The 23,077-nt window shown below is 32.0% G+C and overlaps 1 protein-coding gene across 1 annotated transcript in view; it reads right to left on the reverse strand.

Moving 5' to 3' along the window:
* Positions 1-23,077, reverse strand: part of Pxn (Peroxidasin) — a 274,735-nt gene that overhangs the window by 117,659 nt on the left and 133,999 nt on the right. The window contains exon 2 of the mRNA XM_035360161.2: positions 7,685-7,756. Coding sequence (XP_035216052.2) covers positions 7,685-7,756 — 72 coding nt within the window. The remainder of the gene's footprint in view (positions 1-7,684; positions 7,757-23,077) is intronic.

Raw genomic sequence — 23,077 nt, forward strand, 5'->3', positions numbered from 1 at the left:
TTCATTACATCACTATTGAGTTATTTCCGTACAAATCGAATTTTTATTAGGTTTTAGTTGCTTTCACATCTGGATAAGAAAGATTTTGCAACATTTCAAATACCTGACATATGAACATCTTAGGTACGTATGGTCGCATCATTTTTTAGACATATCAAAATAAATTGGAACATTTGTTAAAAGGAAATTTAATTGCTTTAAAAGAAGACCAGTATCAAATTTGAGAAGGGTTTACAACTTGGTATCATGTTTCTAAGCACAAGCCATATCGTCATAATGCTCGATGTGATTTAATTTCTGAAATTCTCAATGATGAATTTGAAGAAGTGCTGTTCTATCATGTTTTTGTTACAGGGCATAAAGTTTTGTGATTGGTTAATACCACGAAATCTTGACCTTCAACCATATGCCAAAAAAATTAATTGCTGAATATCTCCAAAAGCTCTCTGTCATAAGTGTTGCACTTAACAAGATGTTAATTTCCTGGAATAAAATCTTTAGGGTTCAACCTTATCACCAACATGTTGTTGTAGTAGGGCTCCAATAGCTGTTTCTGAAGCATCGGTAACTAACGAAAGTTTCGCATTTTGAACAAGTTGCGCCAAAATAATAAACAGCATTATCTAATAATTGCTTGCAGGGGTTGAATGCATATTTGGTTTTATCATCTCATGTAATTTCTGACTTGTCCTTCTTATACGGTTAGAGCATTTATCTTTTCTGGTAATGGGGATATACCCACCGGTGAAACTAGAAAACTTAGAAATCGGATTTTTTCTTGTTCAGAAACGCATTTAGCTAAATTAGCTTTAGTACACAGTTCTTGAATCGTTCAAACGCCTTTTCAAAATCATCTTTGTGTGTTGTTTCATTTTCTAATGCTATGAATTGCATTCAGGCAAGCATAACAATAATCTAAACCTCGTAAAACTGTATCAATAAGTCTTTGAAATGTTTGAGCTGCAGTTCTTAACCTAAATGTCATGTTTCTGTACCCATAAAATCCAATGGGAATGATTACTGCTGTCTTTTCTAGATTAGATTGTTGTATTGGAATTTGGTGATAAGCCTTGACATTTTTTTTTTTTTTTTTTAACTAAAAATCTTTTTTTTTTTTTTTTTTTTTTTTTTTTTTTTTTTTTTTTTTTTTGTTAAATATTGAGATTTCTGTTAAACATTGAGATTTACAACACATTCATGTATGTGTGGTAAATGCTAACGATCACGCAAAGGAATGAAACTCAGTTTCCTGAAATCACTACCAATTCTCCAACCACCATTTTGTTTTTTGACATAAATGTATAGGACTAGCATAAGGGCTTTTAGAAGGCCGAATGATTCTATGTTCGATAAAAGCCTTGAATTCTTTTTTTAAAGCTAATAATTTTACAGGTCATAACCGTCTAACCTTCGAACAGATAGGAGGCCCTTTAATTTCAACAATGCGGTGTTGTACATTATGAGTAACTGATGTTACACTTATAGTGGGATTAAATAATTTGTGAATTGTTTAAAATTTTACTATAAGGGGACATGGTAACAAATGATAGTTCGCCACAAAGAAGGTCCAAATACGCTGTACTCTTTAGAATTTAAGTGGTAAGGCTATCGATCAAATGTCGATTTTTAAAATCCATCCAAATTCTAAATTTATTTAAAAAATCTCCGCCAATGGTAGGCTGTGATGCCTCCGCAATACTGAAGTGCCATGGAAATCGTATTTTTTAATTCAGATCAAGTTCAAAACTGTATATTTTTGAACCATTGGGCAACATATAACGTCAAATTTTGAGGCGTCTTACATTTTGTAAATTTTTAGTCCAAAGGACTATAAATTTCGTTTTAGCATTTTGCGTTGAAATGTCGGTTCACTTTTCAAATTGTTGCCACCAAATATTAAGGCCCTGAATTATATTTAAAGAAATTAAATAACGAAGAATCTGCATAAATATATGTATGTTTCTCGCATTATCTGGGATCAATATGAAAATCTGCTAGATGTGTTTCAAATAAAAAGAAATTTTACGTCCTTATCTAAAATTAAAATCATATTTTACATGTAAGCAAAGCTAAATAATTTTGCATAGTAGTAAATTTGATATTTATTTGAATCTCATTAACATCCTTATTAAAGTTCATGTGCACAACACCATATTATTAAGGATGCCGAGGAACTCTTTCAGATATAATATCGTAAATTTGGAATGAAACTCAAGTTCATGAATAAACGGTGAATGCTGAAGAGGAGCCAAATGGTTGGAATTAACTCTTATTTTAAAGATCTTAGACATATGCTTTCTTAATAGATCAATCTATGTTAGAATTTTTATCAAAATTTACTCTGGCAATAAAGATTTTGAAGAGTTGAATGCAAATAATAATAGTTCAGATTTCCTTCAGTAATTTTCAGCGAATATCTATTTGTTACGTCCCCGTGTGCAACTAAATTTTTATCAGTATGGCATCTTAAGAAAATTGAATAAATCCAATTAAGAAAATTGAATAGAAAGAATGCAAGATGAGATACTGAATTAATATGAGGTACTTATTCATAATTTTCTTTCGCCTGAGACAGTTAAAATTATGATGCCTAGTATCCAGAAGTAGTCCTAGGAATTTTATGACTAATACCCATTAAGAACATATGTTTGCTTCTTGATGAGTATGACTATGACTGCATTGCAAAGGAACAATAAATACTAGAATTGATGTTAGAGATCTATAGATAAGTATGGATCTGTTTCAATAACTGAGTAGTTTCATGATTGGCTGAGGCAAATCGTGAATATACTGACATTGGAGAAAGAATAATTTAACTGCTAAAATATTTTAAGATTTGTATGAGTGTGCAGTTATGAAATAAAAGCAAAAGAAATTGTCACCTTTGAAATGATTGAATTATTTAAACTCTGGCTAATCACATCAGAGCTTAAGGGAAAGGATGCCATCTAGGAGAACTTTTTAACGGAAATTGGCTCATATTCACTTTTCATATCAGGAAAACCGCGAAAACACCCATACAGCCATTCCGTTCGCCAGGATCTGAACTCGCACTGAACTACCAGTATTCAGAGATTTTAGCTTTCGGCTAAAGAATATATGAGGTGGGTTTGCTTAAATAAATAACTAACCTTTCTAATGCATGTAAAGTAGAAAGAGATATTCCTCATCAGTTCTTCAATTTATATTTTTCAGCTGCTCTGAAGACATTCAGAATAAACGTTTTGAGCAGAACGATAAAGGAAAAGCTTAACCGATCCTCTTAGTAGAATTATACTGTTATTTTTATACATGTTTAAAAGCGGTTTTTTTTAAAGTTTAACTTGAGTGGTTTTATATTTTGTTTACTGAAATTATATTATAAAAATGTGCAAAAAGAGCATTGTTACTCTTATGTTTTACGAGACATATTCGAAAGTATTTACCCTAGCAGCGACCAAATTAACACCGTTAAACATTGGTAGTTAAATTCGGATTCAAATCCTGACGAATTAGATTTTTTCATAGATTTTGTGCATATGTAACATGAATATGCAACAGTTTCCTTTAAAACAGGGGTTCTCAACAAGGGAAAAGTTTCATAGTTTCAGGGAAGAATTTGGGCAGCCTTTTATTTAGCTGTTAAACATTTTAGTTTGTGAAAATAAAAAAAAAAAACTACTTTTATTCATGTTTTGATATTTATCAACATTTTCTATACTTTTTGTTGTACAATTTACGAAGCATATTAAAAGGCATATAAATCTAAATAAATATATATGTATTTTTAAAATTTTATAAACAAGGGGGTTATTCTTCTAGCAACAGTAAAGGGGGTGCATGGGGTGAAATAGGTCGGGAATAATTGCTTTAAAAATTCCTCAACAAAGACATACCTCCCTTTAAATAGTTCTAGTTTGCTTTGTAATAATTTAATAAATCCATATCCAACACTATTTAATACTGAATATATTTTTCAAATGCATGATCTTTAACCCATCTCAGCAGTTTGTTTTCAGATATAATATTTAAAAACAACAATTTAAATGATTTTTTTATTTCTTAATTTCTTTAAACAGGTACAATGCAGAACAAAGATTATGCTATGAAATACTGCTGATAAAGTTTACAAGAGTTTACTAAACTTTACAGCAATGATAATGCATGTTTATTCGAAATTAGGCAAAAATTGTAAAATGTGTAGTTTTTAAGTCCTTTTACGCATTTAGTTTATATGCAATAACGTTATTTACGATGCAGAATTCTTTTTTATATCTAAAAAAAAAAAAAAAAAAAAAAAAAAAAAAATCATCTGTCCAAAATTTCAACTTTTCTTTAATGATTTTTACTGGTTAAAACAAATCACAAGAAAATAATGTATGTATAAGGACAGATAGCTCTTATTTCATGATACAATATGCTCCTTTTCCTTTCTTAGAGTTCGAAAATTCCCGAACAATAACCTCTTTTCATATTCCTAGACTGGTATATTTAAGAAAGAAATCTTTGTGTTCATGTGAAGTCTACTTACAAGTTAGATATTCTATACGCGTTTTCGTTTTTCTTTAAATTTCTTTACATTATCACAACCGCGAATTTGAATAGCACAGAAATTACAGGTAGAAGTGCAAACTTCTAAAAATGAAACTTAGTAATCGTCTGTTGAATTTCCGGCATTATAAAAACGGGACAATAATCCATTAATACCTATTACAAATATCAGACATCAGTTCAAAGAAAATTCATAGAGCTTCAATAATCTCATCAAAACGAGCTAAATTTATTGATTGTAAGGGACAGTTTAAGGATAAATTTCGATCTGTCTGGTACGAAAGAAATAATTTATCGCAAAGCTTGAAATTAGTAGCTAAACTTTAATTGAGTTGCTGAATGGAAATAAAAGTTGTTAATTCTCGAACAAAAAGCAAATAGAAAGTTCCTAATAACATGATACATTGCTTAGAAAAGATACTGAAAGTAAAATATTTCAGAAAAAAAGAAAACTTCTTTAAAAATCATATGATATATGTAAGTAAAAATTCAGTAGATGACAGTTTAATCATTTTGATTAAGTTTCTGTCTTGGGGCCGCTATAGTCATACACCATTGCTTTATCATCTAGTCAGTTGTAAATATTTAATCTCATTGATGGAGGTTTTAGTTTTAGCTCATTTTTTGTATTTAAATATTTCATGGTGCTGTTTGTTTTATTTGTTCTGTATTTAGTGTATTTTTGTGCTTTCGTCGTAAGTGCAACTACTGCAAACATTACTCTGGCTGTGGCATGCGTCGTCATAATTTTAGGATTTACTTACGTTTAACTTGTAACGTATCTTATGTTAATTAACTAGTTATCACTATTTTGATTTTTGTTATAACTTCTTTCTTCCGCATTTCTCACGAGAATGCAAATTAGCATTGAGAATACTTAAGCCAGGAGGTTTCGAATCTTAGGGAGAGAGAGTTTCTGACAATTGCATTGTTCTGTAAGCATTCCTAGCCAACTTTATTTAAAAGTTAATATTCCGGCTTCTGCATTCACTGGCCGATACTTTTAGCTTATGTGCCAGTAAAATAACTGATCCAGCTCATAGCTTACTTTATTGAATGTGTAGTCTTATATTACGTTATCAGCGTTTAAATTAAATTTTCTGTTATTTCTTAATTTGAATAGCCACGAGTGGTGGTTTATCTATCATACAAGCTGTGCCTTATATTCAGCTCAGAATAAATAAAAATATTATTTAAAACCTTCTCCTGTATTTGCGAATTTTTAAGACGGAGCGATAATTCACCAACTTGTCTAGTAAGGTCTGCAGGACTTAACTTCGATTTCCAAATACTATAATAAACTTCACTAAGTGTTCCAGTTCGGTTTTATTTCAATTTTAATTTAATTTTACTTTTGGAATGTCTAAAAACATCTGATACTCATGTGCCCCACCTTTTCGAACTTTTCGACGTCTCCCTTTTCAGAAATCTTTGTTCAGGACTGCAATACATGCCCGAAAGACATGATTTATGTTAATGAGCAGGACGTGTGACGTTCAGCGCCCTACATGTGGCTAAACTTCATCAGTCGATCTTGGGCCGATAATTTGAGATTTGTTTAGCTGATGCAATGCTGTCTATCCATTATCATTTTCCAGCGTAGACGTTTCAGATAAAATGTGATTAAGTTTTCCCACTGTAAACAATCCTGCTTTAACAGGATGTGTGTATGTTTACACGCTAAGCACATTTCATCTTTGTCACAAGGAATAGGAACCTTTTTCTAACTATATCTGGTTGTAACCAAAGTTTTCCTCCACAAAATGTTCTTAATAAAGTTAGGGAAAAACGTGAAAGCAGTACCTTTAACGCGACTAGTATCAGCACCTAAATTTATGATTTTCTACCAACGCTTTGGTAGTTTTTCAAAGACTTCGGCTCAGACACTTGGTGGCCGCGAGTTCATAAACAGAGCAACCTCATTTCAGACGTCCTGTGCAGAAATGGAAGATAGCACCAGCAAGATGTAGCTGCAGGTGTGAAAAAAATGTAGAAGTTCGAAGGAGCGATGTTGGGGCTATATTGTTATGTGGAAAAAGATTCCATTCGAGCCCGTACAGAGTTCAGCTGGTGAATGCAGACACATGTGGTCCTGCATTATTTTGATGGAACATTACCTTTTTGCCCCGGAACTCAATTCGTTTTTCCTTGATAGCGCAGCGTCAACACGGACTAGCATCTCACTGTACATCTTACTGTCGTGAGTTTTACCTTTTTCTAGATACTCCTTGTCGATAATTACCACGGCAATCCCACCAGATACGAAACATGACCTTTTTGTTTATCAAATTGAGCTTTGCGACGCCACCAACGGGTAAATTGCGCGCAGATTAACCTCCGTTTCGGCCTGTGTTGTTGACGCAAATCCACTTTTCGTCACAAGTGACGTTTTGGTCCAGAATTTTGTTCTTGCGTTGATATTGGAGTAGATTAGTGCCGGTCCGAACACGGCTGTCCTTATCTGCTTGAGTTAACTTATGCGGCAGCCCAGAGATAGAATTTGTAAAGTTTATACGATGCATAAACGTGACTAATGAACATGACACTAACTTCTAACTCCTTAACAAGCTCTCGAGTAGTTGCATACTGATCTTCTTCCTTAAGTTCTCGCAGGCGGGCCTCATCCACATCTGTAGGCTGGCCAGAGAGCTGCGCTTCTTGAATGACACAGTTCTTGTTTTTGAACTCTCGTGCCATAGTTTCACAGTGTCATATGATACAGCATTACTATCTAAAGCTGTACACGTGATTTGATGACATTCTGTAGCTGACGTTTCGCAACAGAACTGGAAATAGATGATAGTTCTAATCTGGGAGCGTGATAGTTCCATTTGGGACACCTTGTTCTTAATGACAACGATATTGGTTTTACAAATTTCACAACGCAGTGTTCTAAATTTAGTCTCTTTCTTTCAAATGCCGTCAACGCGAACTGTTTGCGCATACCATATTTGCGGTGGCGGGAAACTCGTTAAAACACGATATAACTCTTAAAATTTTTTTTAGGTAAACTTGATAAATTTAAATAGTAAGATTATTTAAAATCAGGTCGATAGGTTGATATTTAATCTTCTAATTTTTTTTACTGTATGTTAAAATCTTAAATATCGATATCACCTGAAATATAAAATTGAATAAATCAGACTATACTTACAGAGTATTAAGATTCTTCAAGTTTTTAAAATTATTTCGGGTTACTTCTTTAATTTTGTTGTATCTTAAGTCCCTATAAAAGAAAGAGAAAGAAAACATAGATTAGAATCAGAAAAAACTGTAATATAATAAGGAGTATTCAAATGAAAAGGTACAAAACTTCGTAACAAATAAACCGGTTGAAATTTGAATATGACACTTCGGTATAACGCAGTGAGATATCTAAGGACGCCAATGTAGTGTCCGGCGTGGTTGTGCGCATGAGCTAGGCCCCCGCACATGACGCAGGAGAGAAGTAGGCAGTTGTGTGTTCCGTTCAATTAAATGCGGCTATGCTTGCAAGGACATCATAGAGTTAGTTCACTTTGAAAAATTCGACGATTGAGGAGCAGCGAGGTGTTATCAGATTTCTGACTGTGAAAGGGGTTAAATGAGCCGATATTCATCGCCGGATGGTGGCCGTATACGGGGAAGACTGAGCTTCCGACAAATCAGTGATAAAGTGGAGTGCCAGTTTTCGTGAATGCCTAGAGTGTTTAGTGATTGCCCGAGACAAGGGCAAGCAAACACTCTAATCAGAACCGAACTAATGGAGAAGGGGAACGACTTGGCAAGAAGTGTCATCTCAGAGGGAAGCGCTTCAACTCGGACGACGAACTGAAGGACACAATGGATGACTGACTCCTGCCACAGATACAAGAGTTCTGGAAAAAGGGAATCCTTCGGCTCGTGAAACAGTAGGATAGTTGCGCACAGGCCTCTGGCGATTACTTGTCATTAAAGAGTTCAGTATATCCATAGTGTCGTTTCGTACCTTTTCATTTGGAACACCCTTAATAGATTTTATGCTATATACATACTCTCTCTCTCTATAGAAAGACAGTACATATAATATGTATATATATATATGATGTATATGCTTTATTTTTGAAGTAAAAATATTTTTTTAGAGAAAAGGCAGAACTATGTTTCAGAACAAGCTTCATTTAAACTTATTCAGAGCTAAAAATCCGATGTTACATGGTTAAGGAACTTGCTCTAGCAGTTTAATTTTTAAAGTCAGTTGTATGGCTAGGGTCACAATATAAGAAAGAGATAAAAATTTTAATTATTTACTTTTTTCTGTTTGTGTTTCATGGTTTCCTTTTAAATGTAAACACAAAATAATATTTTTAAGACTTCAATAGTTAAAGTTTAATTAATTCCAAAACTTTAATTAATTTAGGATTTCAATTTTAGGATAATTTAAACTCAAGAAGTTTCACAATCAGGAAAATAACATTAATAACGTAACATAAATTCAAATAAATAATAACGTAACATAAAGCCAAGAAAATTCTCTCTGATCACAACAGTGGTAAAAAGTCCACAGCTTTAGTTGTTACATATCATAAATACGCATAAAATGACTAAATACATCTCAGATTTGTGCTAAAACTAGGGTTTTATAAATTTTATAAACAATAAAAAATTAATATTAAAGAAAGAAATGAAGCAAATAAATTACTAGTAAAACAATGACACTGAAAATTAAACATTGTATATATTTATTATTATTTCATTTTTTCTAACAATCATTGTATATCTATATATATATACATATAATCTTAAATCGAGTTATTCTACTACTTGCGCTATAGCTGCAAAGTAAGTTAATAATAAATTATTTACTAAAGAAATATTGATTATATTATCTTCTAAGATTAATTTCAGTAGAATTATCTAAAAAGAGTGAATCCATAGTTAGTAAGTTTAATTCCGAAAATTATTTTAAAGTAACTTGAATGTAAATTGTTAAAAATGTTTAACTAACGGGACTTGAACTAAATCATGAATAACAAAATTTCAATTGTAAAAAGAAATTAAATTAAAAGCAAGTAATTAAATTAAAAGCAAGTAATTAAGACACAATAACACGCCGAATAAATACTGATTCAGAAGTCAAACAACAAAAATCAGCGTTAATTCACAAAATTTTCACAGGACTAGTTTCGATGGTTTTACCGAACCATCACTTCAGCTGCAAAACCGCAAATGAACCAAATGCGGTTCATTTGCGGTTTTGCAGCTGAAGATGATGGTTCGGTAAAACCATCGAAACTAGTCCTGTGAAAATTTTGTGAATTAACGCTGATTTTTGTTGTTTGACTTCTGAATCAGTAAAAGCAAGTAATTAAATTAAAAGCAAGTAATCATTGTCATTGATAGGAAATTAGTTGACTTTTCAAGAGGAACAAACCAATCCCGTTCAATGAACTAACAATTTACATTCAAGTTACTTTAAAACAATTTTCGGAATTAAACTTACTAACTACGGATTCACTCTTTTTAGATAATTCTACTAAAATTAATCTTAGGAGAAAATATAATCAATATTTCTTTAGTAAATAATTTATATACATATTTATTTGAATGTTATATGATTCAAGTTTTCTTTCTTTTCTTTTCTTTTAACACTGCTTTCATTTTTTTTTCAAATGTATAAAAATATCAGTTTGAACGCAGAATACAGGAAAAAAAAAAAAAAAAAAAAAAAAAAAATCTAAAAGCTTTCAGATTTTATATTAACCCAAAAGGGCGTTTTTTTTTAACGTTTTCTGTATCACCTTTATTTATTAAATTAATAAATATTAATTTAATAAATAATATTAACTTTCTTTATTTTTTATTTATTAAATATCATGTTCTTCGCACTTAAACCATATTAAATTCAATTCAACAACTATATCACAAAATAATTTAAAAAGAGCATATCTTTAGAATTTCTGATACACAGTCTCGCGAACTGGAGATAAAAATATTTTATTTCCTACACTGTCGCCACTGCTTGCTTTGAAATTGTTGAGTTTTTTTAATCAAAAATTGGTTAAAGTTTTATAAAATACTATAATATAGGAAATAAAATTAATTTGATACTCAAGATTCAGTGCCCATGTTCGGGTGCAGGATTATGTTATTCAAAATTTGTTTATACTATGTACCATCGCTTTTTCACAATGCAAGAAACATGTATATATTCATGAAGATTCTTCGTTATTTAATTTCTTTAAATATAATACAGGGCGATAATATTTGGTGGCAACAATTAAAAACATCATACGCTATTTATAGTGAACCGAAACAAAATGCCGTTTCGAGACTATTAGCCCTTCTGAACTAACGCTCCTTTGGGCTAATTAGAATCTACGGCTTCTTGCACATAGCAACAGAAAGCGATCGTTAGCCGTCGTGGTAATCCTTTGGCGTCCGACCCACGTCTTCTACAGAGGTTTCGATCCCTTTGGTAAGAATTCCACAGCCTACTGATGACACTACGACGCATATTCAGCTCTCTCGCAACGCCGATTGTCTTGCACCAGCTTGCAACATCCTGACAGCCCTTCAACGCGCTTCATCGTGCAGATAGTGTCTTCGGCTCATGCTTTCTGCTTTGACTATCTCAGATTACACGAAACTATTACCGCTTGCGAACTGACGCATAAGTCTGTCATGCAGCTTTTTAAGGCGTTGTGGTGTGTGTGAATGCGATACTGCGTTTTAAGCCAATTTTGTTTGCCTCTATGCATTTGGCGATGCCGCCTCTACTTCATACGTAAATTGTATGTTTTAATTCCCCTTTTTATATTCGTATCTTTTCTTTTAACGTTAGTTGTTTATTTTTGAGCACAAGTTTCTAACTGTGTATTGAAATATGTTGGTTAAGTTAAGCATCGGCATCGTTCAAATAAACTGGCTTGCATATTTGCATGCATCGAAGAATCAAACTATTTCATGAGCGATAAGAGTTCTAGCAATACGGAAAATTTTCTCACAGTATTTATGTGCATCAATAATCAGAAATGCCGCTTACAATCTTGAGATGATATAAATATGATATAGATACAAAGCTAGCATCACAGTGGTTTCGGTAGTTAAAAATAAGTTCTTGTGTGATGCAGATTGATAGTCATCCCCTTATGTTGTCGAGTTTTCGTACCTACCGATACCTGAGTAGACAGCAACTTCGCAATAGCTGAAGGCAAGTATGTGTGAAGATATTTGCATCTGAAAGGAAAGTGTCACTTTGTATAATGAACTCGTCAAAATTGTAGGGCTTATGACTTCTGGCAAGAAAAAAGAGGTACTACCTTCATTCCGCTCTGGCAGAAATTAAGTGCTGCATAAATCTCTACAAAAACTGTAAACAAGAGAAATAAATCTTGATGTTCTATATAATTACTGCTATTTCGTTAAAATAAGTAAAACATTTGTCAGTACAGTGAGTATAATTTATAAGAAATTGTTTTAACTCAGCATGGTGCCGTTACGGTCACAGGCCAGTTATTAAGCACGTGTAATATAATCATGATCTTGGAGGATTTCTGAAATTACCGAGAGCTATCCGTGTAATTGATTCCCGCAGGAAGCAGTTGAAAAATGATTAAGTACCGAAAGACAACCTCCCATTCCAAAATAAAAGGAAGAAAGAAAACAAGCAATTAAATGACGACGACCACTCCCATATTCTTAAATAAATAAATAAAAAAAAAGCATAGGTAGTTATTTCGGAAGTCTTCAAGAATTTAGATGCACGGCAACTGTGAGAAACGAATAGACTTAGGTAAAGTGTAAAACATTTAGTTACGTTAGGATGTTTAATAACACTGGGGGGAGATAGTTTAACTTCGAAGAAAATTTTGATGCTCTTCTCTATTGCACTCATCTGTGATTGAAATATTGATAGATCAACTGAGGTTTTTTGCATACAGCAATTCATTTAAGATTTGATGAAGACTTTTTTATTCAAAAGACATTTTTTTAAAAAAGAAAGGTGAAATAAAATTTTGTTACCCTCTAGCTGTTAGACAGTTTTTAAAAGCCGATTTACAAGTAATATATTGAGAAAGCAATTACAAATAAACAAGAAGCGGCATCTTAAGAACTTCCGTGCTATAAAATGAACTATAACTATTATTATTACTACAAGCTTTTCTTTCACTTCATATCTTGTTATTTACATTTCCAAATATAATATTGAATTTTAATTTTTAAAGTTACTTAATACAAAATGATTTTCTTTTCAGTCATTGTTACATTGTTATTTGTTACATGTTGTTTAAGAAAACAACTACAGGCCTGCTAAAAAATAAGCAACACAGGAAAACACGGAATAAAAAGAAAATTATTTAATGGATATCCGTGAAATTAATCCAAAAGGTTGGTGTTGCATTACCAGATCACACAGCAAACAAAAAAGCAAAGACATACAAAACACATATATTACGACTATCACATCGCGAAAGACCAAATGGGTTGGAAGAATGTGCAAAGGAAACATCACACTAATAACGGGTGTGATAATTTCTAGCAAAATGCATGTTGAGGCAAGATGGCAAGTGTCATTGATCGCTTGTTGTCGCAGCAGCGCTCATTCCTGTAGTAATGCATATCGGAGCTTGTGGAGGGTGCTTGGTGGTACACTGCGACCAACTATCCGTTGTCTCAACATGCCCACAGATACTGTATGGGATTTAAATTTACGTTATAGTGACGAGTCTGAGCGATTATATTAACCCTTTCCGGCACGCTACCTTTTAAAGTCGGAGCTTTGATTTAAAGAAAGGTAGGCTGTCTGATTAGGCCTAAAGGATTACACAAGTAAAATTTTGTGAAGATAGCACTTATCCTTTTAATTCTGTGGGTGTGCCCAAAGTGGCACACTGATTAAATATAGCTTCGAAAAGAATGCTGAAACGAGCATTGTTGTCAATGAATTGACCATTGAGATGCGGAGAAACAAACAATACAGACTCTAAGTTGTCCTAGATTATCGGTGAGCCCGGTCTGGGCACACCCAGGGTTCGCCGTTTGATTTTAGGCAAGATTTCAAGGTAAAAATTTAAAACTAATATAGAATAAGGAAATTAGCATACAGCCAAAAAAATAACATAGAAATTTCTTTTCAAACAATTCCTTTTATACCCTATAAAAATCTGGACGATTTCTTTGAAAAATGAGGGTCTTGAAAAAACTAAACATCGCTAAAATATATGGACTGGTTTGTGTTGAGCTGCCATCTACTATAAATGAAGAAGGTTCAGAGTAACCTATAAATCCTTTTTCATTCAGTTTTTCTGTGCGTACAGAAGGAAATTTTTAGGTGTGTCCAGACCGGACACACTGTGCCGCAAAGGGATTTGCAAATAATAAATTATTGTGCATTCAGCACAATAATTTATTAAGATTATGTTCTTTTTTAATTAAAGAGCCTGAGTGATTACATTAAATATTATTCCATTGCAGTTACATAAAGAGATTTCTTTTCTTTTTAAATTTATTTTATAGTTAGAAGCCTGAGCAATTACATTTTACATGAAATAATAATTCAATGAAAGACTGGCGCAACCAGAGCGGTCGCACCGGGCGGCGGAATTTATATGCTGCAAGAATTGTACCGGATAGCAAAATTTTTAGCTATTCTGACTTTCACTGCAGTTACTTGAGGAGGACAGCTCTTTTACTTTTATTTAAAAAAAAAAAAAAAAAAAGGGACTTAATGATTAAATAAATCACATTTCAATATAGGTATTTTTATATTATAGCGCAATTATACTGATCAAATAATATTTGAATAACGAAGCCGTTTAAGTAAAGAAAAATGTAACTAATCGAATGACACCCATCAAATATTAAAATTAAGGGACAGAAAAGAAGATTTATAACATAATATACTATTATTACGGAAAGGAATCTAGTCTTTTGAAATGCTTTTGAAATACATGGCATTAGTTTGCGTCTAAGAAAATAAGAAATGAAACAAAAGAAACACTGATAGAGGAAGAAGGTGAAGAAATCGCATTAGTTCTTTTTGATGAAGTTCTAAATTATTTCTTTTTTTATGGAGAACAATAGACATGATCTAAATTATGTAAACAAGTTAAAACAATTAGATCTTAGCCTAGAAAAAAATAGAGAATTCATTTGCTTTAGGAAGTTCAAACCATTTTAGAGAGGGAAGTGATTAAAAGACAAAATCATGAAGAAAGAGTCAACGGATAAATACAACACTATTTTCGCAGTTACTTAACAAAATTTATAATATAAGGTTTTTATAATGCTTTTTGTCTTTACACACACATTTTGACATTTTGTTTTAGCATCATCAGTTTTAATTTTATTAATATAGCATTATTAATAAATTGATGTGCTGCACTTTCATTTCAGTACTTCTGTTTAAGAGACTTCTGAAGCCCTAACTACAGTAAATTCATAACACAGTCACTGACAGTCACCTGCTGTAAGATAACTATTTTTACAGAAGATCACAATCGTCTAGGTCCGTGGGATGCCATCTCGGTAAGCTTCAGTATATTACCCTTTCCTTATGAACTTTATAAAATAAGAAATGCTAAAATTTATTAATATTATTAATTAATAATCACGTTTTTGTGATAATATCTACGTCAGGATTCCTTGAGACATGAATATTATTTGAAATGTTCCGCAAGGATGAAGAAGCTGAGAAAATGATGTCACAATAACTAGAACTAGATTGTACAGATTTGTTAGTAATTTTGTGTTTTTTTTTTTTTTTTTTTTTTTTTTTTTTTTTTTTTTTTTTTTGTTGTTGTTGTTGTTTACTTGTTAAATAGACTGTATTTTCATGTGCGGGGCAGTTTTGCCAGAAATATTTGAGTCAAACAAAAGAAGAATCGAAAAGTAGAAAAAAGTAGCATATGAGTCAAATATCTTATGAATTTTGTGATGACGTAGGTATTTGATGTCATAGCTCTCATGACTTATCATATCCTTACTTATTCAGTCTCGGTGGGTTCCGTACGTTTAGGATTGTAATTCAAGTCTTGGTCTTTATCACGTACCTTAATTTCGGTAAAGATATATTGTTCATTTCCCATTTTTTTTAAATATCTATTTCTTCTTCAATTAATACTCAGTTAATACGTTAAGCGCCATGTCAGTCACTAGTTACTAACAGTATATTTTTTGTTTGAAGCGCAGCAGTTATCGGAGACTGGTGGTGTATATATGCCACATCAGTCACTGTTGACTAATGACACACAATTTAGAAAATATGACATCCTTCATTTAATAAATTTTAAATAATTGAGATATAAAAGAATGTATCTAAATATTACTTCTTTTTACTAGCTGCTCGTAAATTGAGGGTTATACGGAAAGTAAGACAAAACAGGTTTGACGCGTAACATGTTAATTTAGGCTGCTGTTTTTCAATTAATTTGTCTATGGTTAGGTGATTTCTCATGATCGGATTGTTAATACCTGATGTAATAATTACTTTGAGTTGGAGGTTTATTTTTTATTTATTGTTTCTTGCATTACTTTAATTATCAATAGTTTTTATTTCATTCTGATTGTTGATCTTACTTCACTTCATCACGTTCTTATTACTGATAAAAACTAGGTTCTTTCATTGTTAAATTTATTTATATTGTTATTTAGAAATCTGATGTTGCTTTGATTTTTGAAAACTCAAGCGACTTAAAACTTGAGTGTTCATGCTCTCATGAGCAGCTATCAACTTGCAGGACTGCCACTTGTTAACTTTTATTTAAACTAAATATATTATCACTTTTTATTATAAATTCACTAGCAGCTACACGGCAAGCCGTCGTCTGGCTTTTAAATGTACCGGAAAAATGCCTGAAGGGAACACCAAATGTTAAATTTAAAAACTGCGCAGAATTTTACTCTACAGAACAAATTCATATTTAAAAAACACACACACAAGTTAAAAAAAACCTCTATTACATATAAAAAATTACAGTGAAATAAACAATATCCCTTAATACACATATTAACTATCCTAATAAATAAATTAACCAACTTCCCGTTGCCTGCTCTCAACAAACGTCCAGTATCCAAGAGAAACATTAAATTCAAAAACTGCACAGAATTATCGCCCTCATTTTTCCAAGTGGCAACAGTGCTGATTTTCAACAGTCAGCAGTCCAGTATACAATTGAATGAAAAACTATTGCTAAAACGACATTTATAAAAGAATGAAACTACTCAAAATAATGCGATAAAATCGAAAAGATAAAATAAAAACAAATCTGATTCGAATTTTGAAAAAATAGCTTCGAGGTGCACTGACTCTTGTCTAGATGCACCTATAAAACAAATTTCGTAGCCCTAGGTCTATTAGCTGACGCGCAGCACGAACGTAAGACATACAAACTCTTTCTTTTATTATACGTAGAGATTTTAATAGATACATTACATTAACATAAATGCATTTTATGAGATAATAAAAAAATTAAAGTAGCAAAAAATCACGCAAGGAAATGTATAGCATAGCACGATTTAGCAACATCAGGTGCGGCATCGAATTCAATGTAAATAATTGTACTATTACAAATCTTTTATTTGTAAACATCATATTTTCTGCAAATGTCTTATATTTATTTACCTGAGGTTTGTAAATAATAAAGTTAGATTGTGATAGTGTCCAATTTTTACCTTCATTTTGGACATCTCTATGTATAACACCTAAATTAAACACTGGTGTAAAATCTCTGAATTGTTCAGGTTTATTCAGAATTATTGTTCAGTTAATAGAACATAAAATCAAAGAGAGTTTTTATTACTTACTGTTCTAAAAATTATAAAAAAATTTTTATCGTTAAATTATTAAATTAAAAGACTTTCAACAATTAGCGATAAATTCTAAGAGAAGCTGGTAATAATAAAATCATTAAAACAAACTGGTCCTTTATTCTTATACTTCAGATATTTAATTTCCTTCAAATGCTCTTACTTTCACTATAATATGCGATTTACAAACACTGTTAAAACGAATGAGCCCTGTATCTCCAGACAAAATTCCATTACAAATATAATCTTCAAGTAATACGTTCTTTAATTCAAAGCAGCATTATTTTAAATATCTACGGTAGCTTATGCCTGTTTTTTGGACTCTTGTATTTTTGAAATTTACCTTTATGAAATATCTACTAAATATTTAAGAACTGACATATATTTTTTTTGCATGTGCTGTTGTTTATCCCTTTCAAAATCTGCTTGTTTTAAGAAAAACGTATTACATTTTTTTAAATAAAATAACTGCTGTAAATGAACTTACATAAATATTCGGTTACTTAGAATGCACAGAATTAATATTTGACAAAATTATCCATGTAATTACACATTTAATATTTAACTGGATACTGGTGATTGAAAACTCTGAAAACTAAAGTAGCATGCCCTCTATAATACGGTAAATAAAAATTTAATGGCAAAAACAGTTTTAATACTGATACTCTGTGCAAAACAGCTATGATAGCAATCATATTGAAATGAGTTTAAAGAATTAGCTAAACCATTTCAAATAATTAGCTAGTTCATTATTAAAGATTTTCCATACTAATAGGAAAAAGTATTAGAAATGTAAATGAGAACAATAATTACCAAAACTGAAATAAAATCGCATAAACTGTGTCATCGTTTACAAAAATTAAACAAGCCACTTTTATAACTTCTCACAAAAGTAAAAGCAATTGCTGTTATACTCTCACAGTTACTTTTTCCGAAACAGGACAACCATTACACATAGTTGCCTGCGTTCATACCTAGCAAAACATAAATCATAAGACTGTCATAACAAATTCCTAGAAATGGATGTTCAAGTTTTTCCTATTTACATACAGCTCCAAATTCCAGCTGCACAAGATAAGTCAACCTCTCTAAAATGTGGCAAATTTTGAATTATTCGCAAATGAAGTTTGCAATAGAAGGCGTGGCGGCATTTCTCTCTCAGAAGAAAATAAAACGAGACATTTTTGTCGGTATGTCATCCTCTTTATAGAATTAGTGTGTCATCAGACCAAAGTTCATTACTCGTAAATCACAAGTCCGTCTTTGCGGATCTTGAGAGGACAAAGAGTGGCGATAAGTGAAGGATAGAAATGAAAATACCTGAGAACTTCGCGGTTCGGATAAGACTGCACTCATCCAAATCCAACTAAAGAACCGTCATCGTTTTCTTGCTGGCCAAATACAAAGAGCATTGCGGTGAAAAAAAGGAGTAAATCACGAGAAGAAATGAAATTCTCCGCGTTAAATTTTTCCTTCGATGTCCCTAGATAGCTGAGTGTAAACGGAGCGTGATTTTTTCTCCAGATAGAATATATAAAACTCTGGTAGTTCCAGCAGCTAATATCATAAACTTTAGGTCCTCACTAGCATCGCTTAAGCAGTGATAATGAATTACCCTAAGATTCTTTTACTTTTCTTCACGCTTGCAGTTATTGCTGACTTTACTAAATGTGCAGAAGAGTCCGGTAACAAAATTCAGAATACTACAAAAGTGAATAGTCGATCTGGTAGAAAGGATTATGCCATCTACAGTCCTCCAGATACGTATGCTTCTCAGAAGACTCCTACACCCACCTATTATGTGCCTGAAAGTCCTTATAAAGAGGAAGGGGATGCCACATTCGACACTGGTATCAATTACAGGCTATCAGAAGATGATAAAACACCCCCATCTTCCCCTCCAGTGTACTCTCCAGCAACGTACGATGATTACGTACCCGTAGGGTTTTATAAACCTCCTCTACCTCCACGACCACCACGTTATTATTCACCAAAAGGTGGAATGTATAAAAGTGGATCAAGCGTTAACTGGAATGTCTGGAAAGGGGATCAGCCCGACAGTACAGATACAAGCAGTGTCATCGATAACTCTAAAGGTGGACCTCCTCCAGATTTTGACTCCTATTATTTTCCAACAGGAATTTATAAAGGCGATCCCTGGACGCCCACACCCGATCAAATGTCTGCTATGATGATGATGATGAATCAAATGCAAGCACCTTCTAAACCTAAATTTGGAGGATTTTTAGCCAAGCTTACTCAAGAACCCATTGCTCTTTTATTGGCAGCTATTTTACCGTTCACTATCCTTCTCGCTGCAGTTTTACCTACTTTGGTGAATATGATGATGAACGGAGGCTTACCTATCGTAACAACAACAGCAACGGGTAACAACGGTCGAAGCCTAGATGGAGCAGAGTTTCTTAAACCCGTCATCGAAGCTATTAATACTTTCGGAGCAAGATCATTCGATAGTCCTGATTGCATGCAGAAAATATTTTGCCAGATCACTAAAGGACCTGCGGGAAACGGTACAGAATCTAGATCGTTTCAAAAGGCGTTGTACAGAGTTTCAACTCTTGTAGACAAACACTGGTTAGACACTTTTGGCGTGAAGACATTATTCGACTCCATGCAGGATGGCAACTGTGAAAAAATTCCTTGTTCAAAGCAGAAACCAGCACCAAGGGCAAATCAAAGTAAGACTGACAAAGAAAAAAATGTACATAATTTCAAGTCATAGTATCCTTAAGTGTAAAACATTTATTTATTTATCTGAGCTTTTAAAGAGTTTGAAGAAAAGTGTGTAAATAAACAAATTTCATCTGCCTTTCGTGACTCATAAAATTAAGTATTTTTACCTTAAAGCTGAGCATTTTGAAAAAGTATTAATCAATTTTAAGACCTTTATTGGTTTTCTATGATTTTATTAATTATTTTCGTTTTATGGAGCTTAGAAAATTCTTTTTGTATACAGATTTGTTCATAAAACGTTCTGTTGTTATAAAATAAGGTGAAAATTTATTTTTAAAAAAGAAACTAATTAGTTATATAACATTAAATAAATTTAATATAATTTGCATTACAAAGAATGGAGTCATGTTGAATGTTTCGCGAATGTTATTTAAGATTTACGAGATACATGTTATTAAATTTTGCAATCCTTAGATAATTTTACTTTCAGTATTTGTAATAGTTTATGAATACGTAAAACTTGTACTGCTGTACCAACATGCACTTTCCCTAGTATATCAGCTCTTGCAAAGCATATCAGGTGTTCAATGAATTGTTTTCCTGTAATTTGAATGAGTTAAGCATCTAAAATGAAATAAATTAAACAGTTTAAACAGCTTACTGAGATAAGGGGAAAATAAATATTATAATAATTTATTTTAACTTCAAATTTTATTTTAAAATTTTTTAAATTAACGAAATCTCTTATCCGAGTTCATAAAAAAGCAAATGCACAAAAGTAATTTTAATACGTAAGATTAAACATTGCAAAAGAATGATGAAGAGTTTTAAAAATTATTGAAAAATAAAATGCAAGTTTCAGAAGATGTACTTTAGCCATAAACACACAGTTCACGACTAAACAACAACAACACAAATATTTGAATATTGCCGATTAGAGCATATTCACAGACAATTAAAAATATACTGATTCTATTCTGAATTGCTAAATCAGAATGCATTACTTTTTAGCCAGTTATGTGTTATTACACTGAATTTATGTACAGCATGTGTAAAATTTTTAAATAACTAATTACTTGCTACTGAATATGAGAAACCACATTTCTATCTTTCGATATGCTATTATTAGTAACATAATTACTGATATCAAACATACACAAAGCAAAAGCTTTTCTATTTATTTATTTGCTTTTAAATAGGTTTAAAGATATTCCCGCTTCGTACAAAATCCATTTTAAATATTTATTAAATATCTTAAGTTACTGATTTTTGTAAAAACTATCAGGAAGTATAAAAATTTCGAAAAGAAAATGAGTGTGAAAGAAAATGTCATTCTGTTACAGTATTGAAATCCACTTCAAAACATTTTGAATTCCCCACACCTTCACAAAACTATCATTTAAAAGAGGATATTTGTTTGGAAGTAATAACATCTACTTATCAAACAACACTTAAAAACATGTTTATAAAACATGAATATGCTGTACACAGTTTCACAGTACATTGCATTCCTCTTTATGCTATTGCTTATTTTCAGAACAGGTAAACGTAAACTTTCAACATTGAAACAAAATAAATCTGAATTTATGTGATTTATAAATGAATCATACAAGGGTTGGGTTGGGTTATTCAATTATGGCAAAGCACACGAGGGCTATCTGCCTAAAGGCAGGGATGCCTTCGTGGAGGACTTTCTAAGGGAAACTGGCTCGTATACACGTTACACACGGGGAAAACCACGAAAACGCCCATGCAGCCAGCCCGTTCGCGGGATTTGAACCTCGGACCGAACTACCATTGTTCAGCGTCTTTACCGCTCGACCGCTGGTGGGCCATGAATCATACAAGAAACAACAAATAATAAAAATTTTTATTTTGGTTTCATTTTTAATGTATTCTGATTCAACATACAATTACATTCTAATATAATAAACTTAACATAAAATAATAGTCCTTATTCCATAAGAAAGTATTTTGATTGCATTCTACGATACTAAAATACACATGCAGAAAAGATAATGCTTTCAGGAATTATAAATTACAATTTATGTGCAAAAGGAATTTTTTTAATATAGTTAAATTTAATACTACCATACCTATTCTCCCCTTCTAGAAATCTTATGCACAACAGAGCAGACATTAATATTTACACATTATTAAGGTGTACAGAAAATTCGGATTACTGAATTATAAACTTTTCAATCGAAAAAATTACTACAGTCGTTTCTAAAAAAGAGCTGGCTAAAGCCAAGAAACTGAACTTAATGAAATTCTAAGCGCACTCTATAAACCAGACGTTCTCAACCAAAAGGGAATTTCAGAGAGGAAATGCGGTCAACCTTTTATTCAACTATTAAGCATTTAGGTTTAGTTTATAACATAAAAAGTTATTTTTTTAATCAAGTTTGGGGACTTATCAACATTTTCTACACTTTTTGTTCCTTAATAATTATATAAATCACATTAAAAGTAATTAAATCTAAATAAATGTATACGTAGTCTTCAATTTTTGGAAAGGAGGGGGGGGAAGCTGGATCTACTAGCGATAGTGAAAGAGGTGCATGAGACAAAATAGGTTGAGAACCACTGCTTTAGGCAGAGGTTCGAGATCCATAAATACTCTGTGATATTGAAAGACTTAAAAAATCAGTTGTCAAGTGATGTTTAATAAATAACGCGATAATAATAAAACGTTATGATGCATAAATTTTACAGTTTTCGCCCAAGAAACAATCGCTATTTTGGGTTTTTTGCTCAGTAATTACAGCACACACTATCATTTTCCTACATTCACTAATTTTATTTTATTTTCAGTGATAACAAAAATTTAAAAAAGAAAATATGTAACCTAAAACTAATCTAGTTTTAAAACGTTGAATATAGCTTTTAATCAGAGTTTTTTTGTAGCTGTTTGTGTCTTACCTTTTTCGTGAATGAATACTGCATGACAAAGAAATGTACAGACTAATAATAGAATGAATATTGCATGACAAATAAATGTATAGACAAATAATAGAATGAATACTGCATGACAAATAAATGTTCGAGGATTCTGAAATGGCAATAAGTTATGCGCAGTGCTGTG

The sequence above is a fragment of the Stegodyphus dumicola genome, chromosome 7 (genome assembly GCF_044657685.1).
Source record: "Stegodyphus dumicola isolate Sdum_Otavi_A_Nest chromosome 7, ASM4465768v1".
In the NCBI taxonomy this organism is placed as follows: Eukaryota; Metazoa; Arthropoda; class Arachnida; order Araneae; family Eresidae; genus Stegodyphus; species Stegodyphus dumicola.